At 34.4% G+C, this 20,204-nt stretch overlaps 1 protein-coding gene across 4 annotated transcripts in view; it reads left to right on the top strand.

Annotated features, from left to right (window-relative positions):
- The window catches only part of Su(var)2-10 (E3 SUMO-protein ligase Su(var)2-10), an 89,450-nt gene that overhangs the window by 60,527 nt on the left and 8,719 nt on the right, over nt 1–20,204 (top strand). For all 4 annotated transcript variants that reach the window (XM_069835106.1, XM_069835107.1, XM_069835109.1 and 1 more), the window contains exons 3-10: nt 6,545–6,758; nt 7,649–7,805; nt 10,015–10,139; nt 11,104–11,205; nt 12,127–12,367; nt 12,489–12,723; nt 14,155–14,281; nt 15,240–15,288. In XM_069835106.1, coding sequence (XP_069691207.1) covers nt 6,545–6,758; nt 7,649–7,805; nt 10,015–10,139; nt 11,104–11,205; nt 12,127–12,367; nt 12,489–12,723; nt 14,155–14,281; nt 15,240–15,288 — 1,250 coding nt within the window. The remainder of the gene's footprint in view (nt 1–6,544; nt 6,759–7,648; nt 7,806–10,014; nt 10,140–11,103; nt 11,206–12,126; nt 12,368–12,488; nt 12,724–14,154; nt 14,282–15,239; nt 15,289–20,204) is intronic.

Raw genomic sequence — 20,204 nt, forward strand, 5'->3', positions numbered from 1 at the left:
ATAATTTTTCATATTATTCATAAAACATGTTATTAAAAATAAGATTAAAAATTATTACATTGTCCAAATATTAAATAGTACAGAAAATTCTCATTGGAAAAATTTACTAGTAAGACCTCATTTAATTCCTGATCTATCACGTAAATCTGCTGTGGCCATGTGCAGATTCCTTACTGGTCATGATTGAGTAAACATTTACAAGTCTTACATCTTAAATACTGGTTAACAAGAGAGAAAAATAAATGGAAAATATCTTTAAGAGGGTAATGCCACATGAAATACTGAACATGAAAACCAAGTAAATAAAAAAAATATATATATTATGCTCTTATTGTTACATCCAAAATTTGACCATCATTGTAATGAAGGATAAATCATATTTTAAATATAGGAAGTATGATAGGACCAATCAAATTTATCATTGTAGCAGGCTTTGTCATTACTAGAGAGCGGAATTTAGGCAAAAATCTATTTTTTTTTTTCCTTGATACATATACAGGCTTGACATTTAATATTTACATTTTTCATGGAAATATATGTATAAATAAAGAGATCTTACAGTGCCTAAAAAATTCCTATTTCGATGTTAGTGCCTTTTTTTTTTTTTTTTTTTTTTTCCCCCCCCCCCGTAACTGTGATTCGTAATTTTTGACCCACTTGAAAACAAGTGGAAAATTCGACATAATGATATTCAAAAACTTTGTAATCAACCATCAATTTTAGATATAATACGGACCAGAAGATTAAATTGGACAGGACATGTTATACGTATGGATGATTGCAGCAGCACAAAACAAATATATATATGAACACCTTTAACAATAGATGGCCACTGGGAAGACCTCAAAGTAGATGAAAAGATGAAATTCGGAAGGAATGCATGGAAATGGGAATTACCAACTGGGAGGAACTATCAAAAGACAGAACAGAATGGAAGCGTTTCGTGAAATTGATATGGAGTGACATGCTTCGTAATGTCCTTTGATTGATTGATTTTCGTATCTGTTTACTGTTTTTCTTAACAGCCTGTATCTTTTACATTCCAAGACGATAACAACTCCTTAGCAGTAAACGGCACAATAGAGAAGCATCATTCTTACATTCCAAGACGGATAACAACCCCTTTTTTCTTACCATTTGTAAGTACAGTAATGAGTGACAATAAGGAAGTACCTGCAGGCTACCCTTTCTCTTTCAATTCTAAAATTCAAACTTTCACCCGAATAGCAACTTGTTCTTTGACATCTACAGTAAGTGGCTGATAAATTTGTACTGTACAATGCTGAAAATGAAATGTTCTAAAGCATCGTTGATTCACCAGTGGCTTAATGAATTTCCTCATTACTCGACAGATGACAGGATCATTTTTTTTGCCAAGTCTGCAACAAGGAAGTAAGTAAAACGTATTTTCAAATTTGACGTGTTGAAATGTGTTGTGTTACTTGCAAACTATTAAAATACTTGTTAAAATTTCTAAAATAAAATAACATTTCATAAGCATTGAAATATATTTTAAACATTTTCTTTCAGGTGTCTAGTGAAAAGAAGAGTCACCTCACACAACATGCACAAAGTGCTGCTCATAAAGCAAATGTAGACAGGAAGCGTACAAAGAAGCAGACACTCTTGACACAGGTCTCCGAGATTTCATTAGTGAAAAATGAATTTAAGGCTGATTTATGCTGAGCTATCTATTGTAGCAGCAAACATATCGTTTAAAACTTTAGGCAATACTCATTTCAGAAATTTCCTTCAGAAATATTGCCATCAGTCAATCTCATCAGAATAGTCACTTTGTAAGACTTATTTGAATTCTACATATGAAGAAACAATCTCCAGGATAAAAGAGGATCTTGGAGACTCATATTTGTGAAACTCTGTCGATGAAACAACAGACACCCTTGGATGCTACATAGCCAACTCAATTGTTGGAAAGCTTGATTTTGATGCACCTTTCAGAGCTTACGTAATCTACACCAAGCAGTTGACTAAAACTGATCAGGACACAGTGGCTCATTTTGTCAACAGTGGACTAAAGATAATTCATTCTGATGAAGATAAAGTGCTAATAGCTTTGACAGATGCTGCTTCTTACATGGCCCCTGCGATGCATACTATTAAGGTGTTTTTCTCTTCACTTGCACATGTGACCTGCTTGGCACACAGACTACATCAAGTAGCGAAGCAAATCAGAGTAAAATTTCCGAAAGTGAACAAACTGATCTCTTGTGTTAAAGTATTCATGAAAGCTCCATTAAGAATGTTTTTCGGCAGAAACTTCCTCTTCCTCCAGAACCTGTCCTCAGTCACTGGGGAACTTGGCTGACTGCTGTTGACTACTATAGTGAACACTTTAATGAAATCAAAGAACTTGTGGCAACCTTTCAGGATAATGCAGTTTTGTGTATCCAAAGCCAAGAAAATTGTGGATGACCGTAGTGTTCATAATGACTTGGTATATATCAAATCCCATTTTACATTCATTGCAAACTTGATTACTGGTCTCGAGAATAGTGGAAAACCTCTTTATGAACAACTTGAGCTACTCAATAAAACAAACAGAAGCTTTCTGAAATACCTGGAACTGCTGAAGAAAAGGTGAAAAACAAGTTGAATATGGTGTTGCAGGAAAACACAGGACTAAAGACTTTATTCACTGCCGCTAACATTTTGATAGGAAAGAATAATGAAGCTGAAATTGAATTATCAGTTCATCTCGTTCCAAATCTAAAATATTGCCCCGTTTCTTCAGTTGATATAGAACACTCTTTTTTCTGCTTATAAATTAATTCTAAGTGACAAATGCTATAACTTTTCCATGGATAATTTAGAAAAAATGCTGATCATCTACTGGTTAGCAAACTATGGAAATGTGATTTGTGAATGAAAAACACTAACTTAAAGACAGAATGTCTCCCTTTTGTGTATGCATGTGTACTTTTGTAAAGTGTGAAATGTGTGGAAGTTTCTTTTAATCCTAGAATTTTGCATTAAATAAATGTTGAATCTTATATGAGTGACATTCTTTAACAAAAAAGAAGCCTATTTTTTATTTTATAGAGCCTAAATAAAGGAGTTTAAGAGTCTGTTTTAGGTGCCTAAAATTCCGCTCTCTAGTCATTACATCAGTTTTTGTTGTATGGAGGTATGACTATCAGGATGACCATTAGCAGAGAAGTAGTGAATTCTGGCAGGGGAAATGGGAATGTCCAACAAAACTTGCACGAGTAGAGTTTTTTTTTTTTTTTTTTTTTTTTTTTTTTTTTTTTTTTTTTTCCATTGCAAAAAAGTTCACTTAAACTTTAGTGTGAAACATCACTGTCATAGCCAAGCAGCTAATGATGTGCCTGATTTTTAGATACATATTCGTAATGAAAGGAGGAAGTTTATGAAAATAATTTTGTTGGTGGCTCTAAAAAGAATTTACATTTTACTGATAAAAGTATAAAAGTTTCTTTGCAAGTGCAAATGAGAGCAGAATAATAGGAATTCATTCCCTGTATTCTCCCTGTCTTTGTCCACTTCTAATGCAACCTTGTTTTGCATTGTGCCAAGTATACAATGATGTGTATATCAACCGTAAATATGTAAGTAGATCCAATTTTGCAGTATAATATGAATTTGTTGTAATTGGAGAGTGATAATCTTAGTATCAAAGATTAGAATTTTTATGCTTTCTGGACTTCAGCTCTTGAAGTAGATGATGATTGTACAACACTGGCCTCCTTTTACTCATAGGACAGGTCTGACAGTATATTCAGATTTATAGGAAATTGAGTGAGCCTTAAAACCATTCAGGCAGTATATTCAGTTTTGTAAGAAATTGAGTGGGCTTTAAAACCATTTAGAAATTATGACATGAAAATTCTGAGGGACGAACTTTATTTACATTGTCTTAGATTTAAGCTTGACCGGATATATGAATATTTTTTGTTATGGAAGCTCTTAACACAACTGTTTATTAATAAGACAGATTATTTTCATAGGAGATAAAACAATCGAGTGCTCAGAATAACAAGGTTCTATTTGACATTTTTAGCGAAATTGAGATTTTTACTGCATTGAGTAGTACTACTTTAGCACTATCTAACGTATGAATTTTATGTTGATATTGCAATTATTTTTCGTCAAACAAATAATTTGACAAAGTTCTAATTGCACTTAGGGTGTTTTATGAGAGTGGCAAGGTTCTATTTGAACATTTCTTCTAGACTCATGTAAACCAACATAATCAACAGGTACGATTTTCCATAATATGTCACTTTAATGTATCAAACTAGTTATTTAATACCATTATTCATTTTTGTGCGTTAGTATTGTTCAATAAATGTATGATGTTTGTAGTATTTTAAATCGATTTTAATAAAAACTTTAGGAACAGTAATTTTACTGCTATTGGTAGCACTGCTACATTTCGTCTGTTTTCTTGCAATGCCGACTTAATGTGTCTTTGTTTATGATTGGTGTTTATTTGCATATTTATTATAACATTTTTGTTGTTGTATACTATGGTATGTCGAGGGGTAGAAATGGTGTTATCGAATACTTTTTAAAATATTATTCTTTCTTCACCCACTCTTTCTAGCATAGCTTCCTTTCATATTCTGTCTGTCCATTGTCCATTTCACGTGCTCTACTCTTTCTAGTCGCTTCTATTCACTTCGTTGTAATGTCTTGTTTCTGCCCTATACAATGCTAGACTCCATATAAAACACTTCACTAGTCTCTTCCTTAGTTCTTTTTCCAGAGGTCCGCAGATGATGCTCCTTTTTCTGTTAAAAGCTTCCTTTGCCATTGCTATTCTCCTCCTGACTTCCTGGCAGCAGCTCATGTTACTGCTTAAAGTACACCTCAAATATTTGAAGTTGTGCACTTGCTCTATGGCTCATTTAGTATTCGTACGTTTACCTTCTTTATTTTTCTTCCGACGACCATGGTCTTCGTCTTATTTGCATTTATATTGCTCACAGCTGTCATTTAGCTCCAGGAGCATATCCCTTTGTATCATCTCTTCTGCTAACAACACCATATTATCTGCAAATCTTACGCACAATCACTCCTCTGATGTTCTGAAAACAGTTCTTCATTAAATCCTCCAAGTAGATAAACAAGGCAAGTGATAAAGGGCATCCTTATCACCCTATTGCACTTCCCTTTGACATTTCTTCTACAATCCACACATTTTCTTCAGAATCCCCATAAGCTTATTCCAATCCACTCTGTGAAATGCCCTTTACAGGTCCACAAAAACTAAGAATGAATTCATTCATAGTTTTCTGCCCTAGGGCAGGTCTTTCTTATTTTCTGCCTGTCTCTTGGTCTCCACATAATTATGATCGTTCATCATTCGATATCGTTTTCTGCCCCGAACTCTTCTTCCGTTCACCATTTCTTCCAGTGAATTCTTCAGTGAGCAGTTTCTATTCACTCAGTGACCCAACCAATTCCTTTTTTTCTTCCTGATCAGTTTTAGTATTATTCTTCCTTCACCCACTCTTTCCAACACAGCTTCATTTCTTATTTTGTCTGTCCACTTCACACACTCCATTCTTCTCCATATCCACATTTCAAATGCTTCTAGTTTCTTCTCTTGACTTCGTCATAATGTACATGTTTCTGCCCCCATACAATGCCACACTCCACATAAAGCACTTCGCTAATCTCTTCTTTAGTTATTTTTCCAGAGGTCCATAGAAGATGTTCCTTTTTCTATTAACAGCTTCCTTTTTCTGTTAACAGAACAGCTTCCTTTGCTACTGCTGTCATCCTTTCGACTTCCTGGCAGCAGCTCATGACCACTCTGGTCTGTTAGCTTCGTAAATGAGTTGTTTATCATGAATATAGGCTAATAATTCATAGATAGAGCCAACTCTTCGGAAATGATATTTAAAAGTGAGCATGTTAATCCCAATTCTTTATATTTTTCTTATCAATAGTGTACTGTATATTTACAAGTGATATAATTAGACCAACTCAATTATTTGCAAAGATGAGTTATGTTAATGTTTATAGAAACCAAGTGAGAAATTATTTTTTACATTTTATTACCTTACCTCTTCCATACGTTTATAAAAAATTACGGTTAAAAGATCTAAGTGAGGAATTTTACCATGTCTTTATAAAGTAACTGATTCCTTTTGTTTTATTTGGTAATGAAAATAAGATTGAAACTGCAAACACAACAATTTGTAAACACAATGTTCTATTTGAGAACAACAATTTTATTTCATCTCAGTACAACATAAAATAATTTTATTCTGAACATTTTAGGTTCACGAAATGATAAACAACTCATTTACGAAGCTAATGGACCAGAGTGGCCATTAAAACTATTTTCATTTTATTTATAAACCGACTTTAAAAATGCTCTCCTGTAAAATTTACAAGACATTAGATAGAACCTTGTTATTCTGAGCCCTCGAAATTAGAGGTCGGAAAGTTATTGTGCATTTCTAATTCATCGGCTTAACCTTGATTTCGTATTTTCAAAAATTTGATTACAGAATATTTAATTTTGTGTTTATAAAAACTTTATGTGTTCCAGACAAGGTCAGACTAGTGGGCTAATGCCCTTACAGCAAGGAAATACTGCTGGTTCTTCACAATCATCCACTGCCTCACCAACAACAGGCAGAGATCTCCAGACAGTCCACAATAACGCAATGCAACAGCACACACAGCAACAGCAACAGCAGCGCAATGCAGTTTATCAACAGGGAGGATACACAACTCAGGCTGCTGATAGACAAATACAGCCGGTTTGTATTTAGTTTGAGTTTCGACATTATCTTTATCTATAAAGACTGCATAAAAGACAGTAATATTCATTGTCAGTGACTTGAAAATCTTCGAATGTTGCATAATTTGATTTGTGTACTTACATTATTAATTACCATCTAAAATAGAGACATACAAATTTGGTGAACTTGAAGTGTGATTCATGCATTCTTATACTGCTAAGTTCACACATAATCAGACATCATCATACATTGTTAACATCAAAGATGATCTTTCCTTCTCAAGGAGAATGAATAATAATTTTTATTACAAAAATATTAAACATCCGCAGAAATGTATATATAAGAAAATCACAATATCTTTTTACAAATACATGATAGTGCTTACTATGCCAACTATCAGAAAATATAATTACATTCTTCACGTAATATTCAATTAAATCACAGTAGCAAGTCCATAAAAATAAATGATCTCATTTTCATATTATACATCATTGTAACTTATAATATACAGCCTGTACTAGTCTATATGCCTAAATAAAATATTCTATTTTTATTCTACACATTATTTTAGCTTATAATATCCAACCTGTTAATAAACAAAGCAAATGGTTACATTTTCAGACTACACATTAACATATTAATTATAATAAAATGTGTGTCATTTAATAACTTTTCTGTGAAACCTGTGCAAATGTGGATTATTCGTGTTATTAGTACCTTTTCTGCATGATTTATTTTTCTATAAGTGGCTAATATATTCATTCCTGTTTGTTGGTTCTTAATACTAATTATGCTGTTTTGTAGAAAGCTGTTAATACAAATTAATTTTGGGGGGAGAAGTGAAACGTAAACATATGGGAGTAAATGTGGTATATTTATTATGTGTGGTTTTATATTTGTTTTTGTAGCCAAGAAGTATATATCCTAATAACATGTATCAGTACCAGCCCAAGGCATCTCCACCTGCTTCATCAGCCAGCAGCTATCCAGTACATCCAGATGTGAGACTGAAACGACTACCATTTTTCGATTTAATGGGAGAACTGTTAAAGCCATCGAGCCTTGGTAATTAAAGCTTCCATTAAAATTTATTTAATTTTATTTTCCCTTTATATGAGTACGAAACATGTGTGCCTGTAAACAGTGATTTCTTCGAAACTATTTTAACCGATCTTGTTCAGATTTAATATCATTAAGTCAGTTCAGCTGAGAAAAATGCACATGATATATATATATATATATATATATATATATATATATATATGTATGTATATAGTGATATAATTAAAAAAAAAAGAGCTGTTTATTTAAAAAAAGTACATCGCAATTTACATCTATCAAACTTTTGTTCCTTTCATTAGATAAAGTGTAAATGAAGTTACATAGTATGTCCCCAAATTCATTTGCTTCAGAGAAATGATTACTTACGTGATTATTGTCTTCAATGGAAAACTTCTTCAGAAAATAAGTATTATGAATTACTTTGCAAAATTAACCTCACACTTCTTGGAAGTACATTATAGAAGAGTCCCCCCCCCCCATCTCCCCTTTAGTTTCAAACTTTTTCAGTTCTAAATTTGAGGGGACTAAAATTGACATAGCCATTATGAAAACAGACGGAAAGTAAAAGAAGTACTCTAATGTACATTTCTTTAAAACTAAGACTTGAGTGTTTCTGTAGAGTGGAGTAAATTTGACCTAAGAAAAAAAACCTTAAAACCAATACTTTGTATGTGTTTGTATTCATGTGTTGGAGGGTAAACTACTTTTTTCGAAGTATTTTTGTAAATTACCTTTTTAAGGATTTATAGTCTGTTCTAAAAGAAATATCATTATATACTTGCAGTATACAAAAGTCTTGTAATTTTATTTCAGGTTGCAAAGTAGGAAAAGTTTATGTCAATGCAAACATTTTCGACTATTGTATATAAAATATTTGGGACTTCTAAAAAAACAAGAAAGTGAGAGATATTTACAGAAGGTGCAGTAACACCAATTTAGCCCTACTATTTCTCACTGTATCCTCTAAATCAGCAGTGCACAACCTGCGGCCCGATAGTAAAGTTTCAAACTTAATTTTAAAAAATATTTGAATAGACTTGTATTATTAATTACTATAAATTACAGTAATCATTAATTAGTAAGACATTTATGTAAATTATTTATTATTGGAGGATGTCTGCGGCTCTCCAAAAGAACATTTTTTTTTAATATTGGCCCACAGTGTTCATAAGGTTGAGCACCCCTGCTCTAGATTATTTTATGGGGTCCTCCGAAGATAAAATAGACCTTCCCTCACTCAAATCTCTGAACAGAGACTGCATTGCCAGAAATCGTTGGGGAGGTTCAGAACTTCTAAGTCAGGAGTCATCTTCTCAATACACTATGATGGAGGCACTGTTTGCTTGCTCTTAGTTCTGTTCCTTAGACACCAAGTGTGCTGCTGAATATGAGTGAAGGCAGTGACATCGTATCACTTGTTTAACCCTTCTATTGAACCTCTGATAATAATTATAATAAGAATAAACGGTTAAAAAACATAAATTTTATTTATTTTAATATGAACTATGCAATAAATCATTTTTTCAGTTTAAGACAGCAAGCAGATTGTAGTTTCGTGTTTCGTATTACAACAGAAGTCAATAGTATTTTTTTTTTCTTCCCCAGTTTTAAAGTACTGTAACATTAATATTGAACAAATCGAAATCATTACTAATCTTTGAATCATGTCACACTATTCTTTTGTTCAAGTCACGTCAATAAACTAAAATTAATTATTCATTTTGTATCTCAGACTATGTATAACAAAACCAATTCTTTGTTCTTATATGAAACATACTGGTATTATCCTTTTGTTACGTTATTTATAGATTTGTAAATTGGAAGGAATAAAATATGTAATTACATAAAAATCCAGGCCCTAATCTTGACAAAGACGTTGTACAGCTTTCTTTATAAACATAGTAAGTTTATTTGCTCAAAGAGTAAAATTATTTTGTTAGGGTGCTGTCTTGAACTTCAGCAGCTTTACAAGCCTTATTTAAATATGCATTAACTTTATAAAACCACCAATTTACACTCTGAACTGATCAGTATTTCATTGTCTTAAGTTACGTAATTTTTGCATCAGAGTAGCAGATTTTCCAGTTGGGACCACTATGTATAATATTTGGAGAGGAAAACTAGTTAAAATCCTGACTGAAAACTTGAGAATTGAGAAATTCGTGATATGTGCGACATAATATGAAATTATGAACTGAAATGTTTTTTGCAGTACCACAAGGCAATCAGAGGTTGCAAGAAGGGAACTTTGTATTCCATCTGACTCCCCAACAAGCTACTGATATTGCCAGTTCAAGAGATCTGAGGCCTGGGACAAAGATGGAATATGCAATACAGGTATAAGAAAAGTAATAGATTTTATTTAGGCAGTTGGTTGTATTGGTAAGAAAATATATGTTCGGATTTTATCAGTTTTTTCTCCCTCTTTTTCTATTAGTATTTTTGGTAGGCTATCAGTAGAGGAATGAAATAGTGATTCCAGTGTAAAATGTTGTTAGGAAGGTGTTCTGCTGCTTTCCATAATTGGATTCGTAGATTGCTAATTGAATTGGGCGTGAAAATGGATTAGATATTTTATCCTGATTATGTGATGTGCCTACCTTTGTAACATTAGATACTAAACATTGTAACCAGAATATTCCTGTTCACAAGTTTTTGCGTTTCAGTAATCTACAGAACTTTCACAATAATTTTAGAAACAGATTTGTCTGATTTGAGCAACAGGGATTGCCAAGTTTCACAGGGTCCACAAAAACATATGTGTTGAGATACAGGAAAATTGGCGGAGAAAATAGACAATAATTTTGTCTGTACCATCCTCATTTAGGAACATTATTCTTTTACGTGCTGCAAACACATTGACAATCCAGATTCTGCATCCCTACTGAAACCATAAGGAGTTTTATTACCCTTCAAATCCATCACCATTAGCTGGATTTGAATAATGAATCTTGGATCCAGTGGCAAGTACGATTAACACTAAACCATGAGAGGATCGTTTTCCATAGCTGGAATGTTGTTGGTCAAAGGGATTTCTGTATAATAACATCTCAAATAATTATTTTTCTGAAGAGAAAGCACGAAATGACTGATTTGTAAATTGCATAATAAGTACCAAAATTACAATTAAGAATAAATTACAACTGTGTAATTCTGATTTCATTGCAGTTGGTGTCACTTAAATTCTGTATACACTGATTTAAATTATTCTCTCGTAAGTAACCAAAACGTCCGTGATGAAACTGGTACATACTTCTGAAGTACGAGGTAAGATGTTAAGTACTTCATTAATGTTATACAGGTCCAGATGAGGTTTTGCCTACTAGAGACATCATGTGAGCAAGATGATTTTTTTCCACCAGGCATCTGTGTCAAAGTGAACGGCAAAATGTGTCCACTACCTGTGAGTATAATGGGATTCTTTACCACAATATACAGATTTGAACTTGAGTTGACGTCAGAAGATAGGTGAAGTAAGAAAATATTCTTTTTACTACCTCATAACGCGAAATACTGTGGTACTGCACAATTCGTGTCGTAATGCAAATACAAGTTTTCAATATCCTTAGTAGTGAAAAATTGCTCTTATATGTGCTTTCTGTCTGTCTGTCTGTCTGTCGTCTGTCTTGTATGTCATCTGTTCTAAACTACTGGATTAATTTTTTTATCATTATTAACCATTTCATCCATTAAGTATGCACATAATAATTTTTAATGGAAAAACAATTTATTTGAAATTTAAACAAAACCAGTAATTTAGTCAAATGCGTTAACAATTTTCGTTTTGATTTTATTATTGCGTAAGTAATGTCAAATGAAATAGATCTAGTTGTATGTCTCCCCTCTCAAAAATGATTCAGACTACATCATCTTTGTAAAGTTGTTGTTAATTGATGCTGAGTTCTTGGGAATAAAGCCATTAACTCTCTTGCTATTCAATATAGAAGAGTGATGTAGCAAAAAATATAACTGTTTTAATGTAGGCACTATAATGTTTTGTTATGACAGTTATATCACCTACATGCAACCCCCAAAATGTTTGGAGGACCACACCTGCCGTTGGTTAGTGGGGCCCATGTGACCTAAATGGAAGGATTGTCAGACAGCTCCACTGACCATATTATCTCTCTTCACACTAATGATAGTGGTGGCATAGTTATTAAATTATACTTTCAACATTTATTAGAATTTGTTACTGAAATTGGTAACTAATATCAGTCAGTAGTAATTGAAAGAAGTGTCGTCTATTCTTCATATATATATATTTGTTTGTTGTATAGATTTATAAAAATTGAGTGTTGAGATTCTGATGCATTATTTTCAGAATCCCATTCCAACAAATAAACCCGGTGTAGAGCCTAAACGTCCACCTCGACCTGTTAATATCACAACGATGGTAAAACTGAGTCCTACAGTAGCTAACCACATAACTGTATCCTGGAATGCAGAGTATGGACGTGGTTATGTGATAGCTGTGTACCTGGTTCGGAAGCTTACATCCTCAGAATTACTACAAAGACTGAAAACAAGAGGTGTGAGGCATTCTGACTTCACACGAGGTCTAAGTAAGTAATGTCTGAGTATGTTATGGCTCAAAGTCCAATATTACTTCTCAAATCTAATCTGAACTGCTTATATACGAATAACGTACATATCTTTGATGTGTGTATTTTGTGTGGGTTTTAGTAAAGGAAAAGCTTGCTGAAGATGCAGACTGTGAAATAGCCACCACGTCACTACGTGTGTCATTAGTTTGTCCACTTGGTAAGATGCGGATGACAACGCCTTGCCGTGCCTCCACTTGTTATCATCTCCAATGTTTTGATGCGTCATTGTACCTACAAATGAATGAGAGGAAGCCAACATGGATGTGTCCAGTATGTGATAAACCAGCGGTGTATGACAACCTGGTCATTGATGGGTATGTGGCATTTGCCATAGTTTTAATGATTATTGTAGGAAATTGGAAGGACGCTGATATCCTTTCCGTAACCAGTAATTTCTAAAGAATGTAACTGAGCCTTTTGACGAAACTAATGGGAATATACATCTCACTTTTGCTCTGTATATCTTGTTTTCGCAACTACTTAAGACTTTGATGACAGTCACAGCTACATATAACTGTTTTACCAAACACAGAAGACATGTTGTATTAAGGAATAGGAAAATATGAGTTACCAAAGAGAAATTGAAAAATTGACTGCAGAGGTTATATCAGCGTCGCCTGTGTGCTGGAATTTTGTCCCACAGGAATTCTTTTACGTGCCAGTAAATCTATTCACATGAGCCTGTCGCATTTAAACACACTTAAAAGCCATCGATCTCGGCCGGAATCGAACCCACAACCTCGAGCATAGAAGGCCAGCACTATACCAACTGCACTACCAAGGGCAACTACCAAGAGATGATGGCATTTCCCAAAGTAAACATTTCTGGAAGTAATATACTATAGTTTCTTTAGTGCCAATTGTAAAGATGGGCATCTTAACCTCCCACTACCCTGTTGGCATCCATAGCCTATAATACCTATAATAGGGATAACTTTATATCTTCAAACTCTCACTGCAGCCACTCGAATTCTGTGTGCCGTATGGTGCTGCCATCTGTGTCATGCATCACAAAGAGTGCCAGTGTTCTTTAAACTCAATCACATGTTTCTATCTGCTTGCAGTCCTGAAAAAGAATTACGGATCTTAGAACCTGAACACATCTCGTATAACCCAAAATGTACCAAAGTATGTGAATAACTATAATGCGAATTTTGGCACTTTCCCAATAAGCCTAGGGTATTTCACTTATCAACAACTATTGTAATAATTATCTAGGAGATATATAACTTGTAAACTTTAATTTGTAACAGCTTATAAGAAGAATGTAAAGTATTATTGAAATTTAAGAGGTAAGATTGTGAGTCATGTTAATTTTACATGGAATGACCCGAAAGTGGTCTGTTATTTACTCCTTGTCACAATTAAAAGTTATGTCACATCTGAAAACTGAAAATTTTATATCTTGTTCCAGAAATGCCTTATTTATAACCATGTGATGTATAGGGTCTAAAAATGTAAATTAGATTTTTAATCATGATGTAAATGAGGGAGAAAGCAATGGTTAAGCAGTGGCACTACATATTTTCACATAATATGGCTGTTAGAATCACAAGTAACCACATTTGCTAGATTTAAGACAATTGTTCAATTTCTTTTTCCTTATTTTTGAATGTTTAGTTGCAGTAATTCACTGATTATATTTGCGCACTTGTACAGTTTAATTTGAGCATTACATTTTTTATGCCTGTTGACGTTGATGAAAGATATCCTATATAGGCTAATATAATTTTATTTTTCTTCAGATATTTTCAGCAGGTTCTTTTGTCAGGAAAGTTATCAGCAGATGGTAATGAAATTCAACTGCATCAGGATGGCTCCTGGTCTTCTCTAATTCTTAAGAAGGAGCAGACCAGAGTATTATCTCCAGTTGTAAGTACACTTTTCCACTTTGAGACAGATATTGTATAAGCATTTCTCTTTCATACGAAAGCATTCATTATGTTAAACAACAAATACATATATATGATTTTTAGGCTTTCATGATGACTGTGATCAGAAGTAGGCTTTTGGGTATTCACCGTGTTTTGAAACTTGACATTTCCAATGTTTTTGAACTACATACAGGTTCCATCATCAAGACCTTATCTTTTGCCCTGATGATGGAACCTGTATGTAATTCCGAAATATTGGAAATATCAAGTTCCAGATTACGGTGAAATACCCAAAAGTCTAATTCTGAACAAATACAATGTTTTATAATATTAACTACAGTGTGTTCACTTACATAATGTATGTTGATCAGGTGATGTGCAACTAGCACGAAGGCCATGCAACATGCGGTAAACCGTCTCCTGCTCACTTGGCAGTCCAGTTCAGTCTCTTTTAGGAGTGGTTGTGTTGATGTTAGATTGTATGTTATTCTTCTGATTGTATTAGTGAAGTGTTTAGATTTAAGAATGATCTTTTGCTGCTATTGCTATGTGGAATTGTAACATTAGGAAATTTTCGTATAAATCGTCTTTTTTACTTTCCTGCAATCACTCTTTTTCATATGTGTCTCTACCATGAAAATCCTTTGCGTCAAGGTAAATTTCTGTGGTACCATGTGAGCAAGCTAATCTAAACAGTTCATTAACACAATCAGTAGAATAATATGCAATCTTAACGATAATATAACAACTCCTACAGGGATACTGTCGAGTGTGCAGGCGCAAGGTCTTTGTGCTGGTTGTGTGTCGCCTGATTGACCTACATATAAGCAAATGTTCTATAGAAAAGTAATTGTATTTATTGTATTTGAGTAATAAGGAGAAATGCATTTGTATTTTATGTCTTTGCACAGCTGAAGACAAATTACTATAAATGGGTCTGTTATCTTTCATTACAGCCACAAGAGAAGCCTGTAGTAAAGATTGAAACGGTTTCTGATGAATTAGGTAAGCTATATTCACTTTTATTATAAATAAATCTTTCTTTCCTTCCTTTGTAGATACATCTGGTTACTTTGTAGATACATCTGGTTACTGGTTCGCAGTGATTTGTGGCATCATGAATCTCACTACGTCTGTTAATAAATATCGGCTGAAATTTTATGTTGTTTCTACATATATATACTTGAGGGTGCTGTGAGAAGTTATTTGACAAATTTTATTTGGTGTTTAAACTAGAACTGTAGGCAAATGATACAGTGACTGGTTTGAGAATTTGGTTACAACCTTAAATCAATTAAATTACGTGAAGTTCTTATGTTACAAACTCAGTGTGATACAGGACCTTATCTTTTCTTCCCTTTTATAGGAAGTCAAGTTTACATGTTATTGTCTGAAAAATTCATTGTCCTCAGTGAGGTTTTGAGCCAACAACACTTTGGTCCAGAGGCAAGGATGGGCAGCAACGTGTTCTCAGTGGTTTCGTGGTTACCATTGCTTTCTCAGGGAGGAAAGTACTGTTTGGACTAGATAATAATTGGTGAGCTAAGGCATGTAGTTTATCGCTACTGAGCCCACATGTTGCAATTCATGCTGATAGCTTGCTATTTAACTAACCAGGACAGTAAAGCTGGGAGGCTCATGTCATATACTTACTGGCTTTTAAGGAACCCGGAGGTTCATTGCCGCCCTCACAGAAGCCCACCATTGGTCCCTATCCTGAACAGGATTAATCCAGTCTCTACCATCATATCCCACCTCCCTCAAATCCATTTTAATATGATCTTCCCATCTACGTCTCGGCCTCCCCAAAGGTCTTTTTCCCTCCGGCCTCCCAACTAACACTCTATATGCACATCTGGATTCGCCCATACGTGCTACATGTCCTGCCCATCTCAGACGTCTGGATTTTATGTTCCTAATTACGTCAGATGAAGTATACAATGCGTGCAGCTCTGTGTTGTGTAACTTTCTCTATTCTCCTGTAACTTCATCCCTCTTAGCCCCAAATATTTTTCTAAGAACCTTATTCTCAAACACTCTTAATCCTTTGCTGTGGTCGTGCCGGAGAATCAGTCCCATTCCGAGGCTTACTGTTAGGTTTCGTAACAAGCTGTTTTTTACGGTGATGGGTTGTTAGCCCTTCGCCCAACCCCCAAGCTGGAGGACCACCCCTTATCGGCTGTCCATGACTGCTTATTCAATATATTCGCAGCTACCCTCCATGTCATATATTTATAGTATTTAAAATAGTCCTGTCCCTAATAGAGTACTCGAGACAAAATTTATTGGTCATTTCTCTCGTCCATGCAGAAATTTGTAGATAGCAATCAGTGGCGTCTTGTGCCCTAGAATTTGTCCAAGGCTATTTGAAATATAGTTTGTCATGTGTATACTAAAACTAAACAGTCATTTTACTTGTATAAAAATTCTGCTCGCCTATTTTTCTGTTCAGGGAATTTCTGGATAACCTTGTTGTTGAACTCTCCAATTGTGGATATAGTCTTTTTTTCTATGCTAAGCACTGACAGCACATTTAATCTGTCGTATCCCATGCTATTCCTTAAACACGTTTTCATTCTCTTCAACATACTGAAACACCTTTCGAATTTGGCTGTTACAACTGGAGAAGTGAGAACCACATTTAACATTTTCACTGTTTCTTAAAACGTGTCCTCTAAGTTATTGTCTTTTAAAAAAAAGAATACAGGGCATCAGTGACGTGCAGTCTATCCAAGCAACTCAAGGGCAGCACTGATTGATTTTAAGAATCACGACATATAAATCCATGATTAAACTTTCTGTTTATTTAGTCATGAAGTCCTGAAATGTTTCTAGATATGTTTTGTTAATTGTAAGTCACGCAATCAGGGAGCATGTACAATGTACCTGTACATATCTGCAGCTCAAGTTCTGGCAGCCAGCATCCAGCAGAATGCACTGTAGAAGAGACAGTGCCATAACAACCCACGTCATCATAACTTCTAATCAGTGAGGGAAGCCTCGCGAGAATCAAGTACATGCATTATAACCAAGCAGTCAGTTCCCTGCCTGGGCTGTGTGTGCGAGGTCGAGTGAATATAAAACATACTGTTTCTTTCATGTTTGTACCGGTACTTCGTAGTTACATTGTGTATGTGTATATATAAGTGCAGCAAAAAGTTTTGTTTATGTCTGGTGATAATGATATTATAGCCAAGTTGTTACAAATACCGTTTTCCTGAAGAATATTCGAAGAAAAGAAAACTTTGATTTCTAAAGGAAGACCAAAGCCTGCATTGCCAAATTTAATCCAGCAACAAAAGAATATTACTCGCCATTTTCAGAATACCAATTACGAATGATGCGATTGGCTTGCTGGAAGTGTTCAAGTGTAACATACTATTTTGTTGGAATTGTTTGCTGTTTAGCTGTGACAAGCTCCACTTGGACAACTACAGGATACAGCAAGCTAAATAATTCAACTAAAGTAATATGGGATCATGATGTTGCTATTGCACATATTTGTGCTTCTATCGCACTTGCAACTTTTGGAAGTGTGCATATGGAAACTGAGCTAAGTGATCAAACACAACAAAGTATTATTTTACATAATGAAAGGGTAACAAATATAAAAATTGGAGATATATCCTTCGAAGAGGTGGAATAATTCAAATATCTTGGAGCAACAGTAACAAATATAAATGACACTCTGGAGGAAATTAAACGCAGAATAAATATGGGAAATGCGTGTTGTTATTCGGTTGAGAAGCTCTTATCATCCAGTCTGCTGTCCAAAAATCTGAAAGTTAGAATTTATAAAACAATTATATTACCGGTTGTTCTGTATGGTTGTGAAACTTGGACTCTCACTCTGAGAGAGGAACATAGGTTAAGGGTGTTTGAGAATAAGGTGCTTAGGAAAATATTTGGGGCTAAGCAGGATGAAGTTACAGGAGAATGGAGAAAGTTACACAACACAGAACTGCACGCATTGTATTCTTCACCTGACATAATTAGGAACTTAAAATCCAGACGTTTGAGATGGGCAGGGCATGTAGCACATATGGGCGAATCCAGAAATGCATATAGAGTGTTAGTTGGGAGACCGGAGGGAAAAAGACCTTTAGGGAGGCCGAGACGTAGATGGGAGGATAATATTAAAATGGATTTCAGGGAGGTGGGGTATGATGATAGAGACTGGATTAATCTTGCACAGGATAGGGACCGATGGCGGGCTTATGTGAGGGCAGCAATGAACCTTCGGGTTCCTTAAAAGCCATTTGTAAGTAAGTAAGTAATGAAAAGGTAACACGCAATAGAGACATTCTGAAAAGGGTTATAAATTCCTTTTGTTTACTTGCAAAACACCTGCAAAGGTGTTATTCCACGGAAATCCTCAATTATGTTTTGGTTAACAATTTGACTTGTAGTATTTGATTGTACATATAAAAGCTAATTTGTGTATGGGTTTTGAATATAAATGCATATTTTGTTGGGAAAATATTTTGTATGCATATTAATACTTTAGAATAAAAGGTAATCTTATATAGATTGTCCTTTTTAAGTCTCAGATTTATTAAATGAGGCATTTTGATTTATGGCAAGTTAGATCCGTGTTTCAAGTCTGTGATTGGGCTTGGGTTTTTATCCCATTTAGGCTGATTAAACTGGTTGGGGTTTTTTCCGAAGTTCTCTACTATTAAACTAATGCCAGGTAATCTCATGTTGAATCCTCAGTTGTATCTCGCCTTTTACTTTCTTGCTATTATAATGAGGCCAGAATTTCTGAAGCACATAATGGGACTCTTATTAGTATATACTGCATCTTCGCAGAAAACTCCCTCTCCTAGTTGTACAGTGAGGTACATAATCATTGAGTGGGTGAAAATATTTCAAGATCGGTAGTGCAGTTCATAAGAAGCTATTGTTGTAATTCGTTCTGAGCATAGAAGAAAAGCAAAACGAAAATCTAGTCAATGTATGACCAAAAACTTTCATTTTGAAGCATGCGGATTATGGCATTCTTGATTTGGAAAAAACTCGAGTCGCTCAACTATTATGTCTCTCATACAACATTCAGTACCACAAATATAAATTTAATTTTCTAATTTTAAACTCTATGTAGACATTAACTGTTAAGATTTATGGTTGTTATTTATTAGTCAACTGTCCTAAGACAGATCTGAACCTCATAAGTGATAGCAATAACGAATCACTCATGAGACAACTAGGCCAGGAGATAATGAGGTAGGATGTGAAGTTCGTTTCCCTCTCCATTGCTGACTAGCTACATATTACACTAATCAGATTTCAGATATATACAAACAATTGTTCTTCCTCTGACACACATCGAGATGTACTGCCTGATAATAGATGTATATATCAGTCAGAACTTCAGTCAGAGGAAAGATTTATGGTAGACTATAGATAACAAAATTGCATTATTCAAAACACAAAATTACAGCCTACTCATAAGTTGTAATACTTCTATTGGTGTATTTTTCTGCTGATTGAATTGCCATAACAGATTTTCTTTCAAAAAATTGAATAAATGAACGAAACTATATTTGGGATTACTTTGATAATTAATAATGCCTTCCATATGTCAGTCTTCAAGTGTGTTTTCTCTGATGTCCATATTTTGCTCATTCTGGCAACAACTCTTTCTATTGGAACATTGGTTCTAGGCAGGTGTAGGCCATATTCTAACTGTTTATGAATGACATGTTGAAGAAAGGAGAAATGCTGGAACATTTCTCCCTTCTCATATAGACTTCTTTTTCCTTTCTGTTCCTTTCAGCAACTGTCAGCACTAGTAAATTACTTCACATAAACAAGTTCCCTGAACATAGCTTTGTCGTAAATGTTCGAATCGCTAGAAATATTTATATATCTATACATATTTCAACATCATTCTGTTTTAGGACATTGTTCAGGAAGAT

This window comes from Periplaneta americana, chromosome 9 (assembly GCF_040183065.1).
Source record: "Periplaneta americana isolate PAMFEO1 chromosome 9, P.americana_PAMFEO1_priV1, whole genome shotgun sequence".
NCBI lineage: Eukaryota > Metazoa > Arthropoda > Insecta > Blattodea > Blattidae > Periplaneta > Periplaneta americana.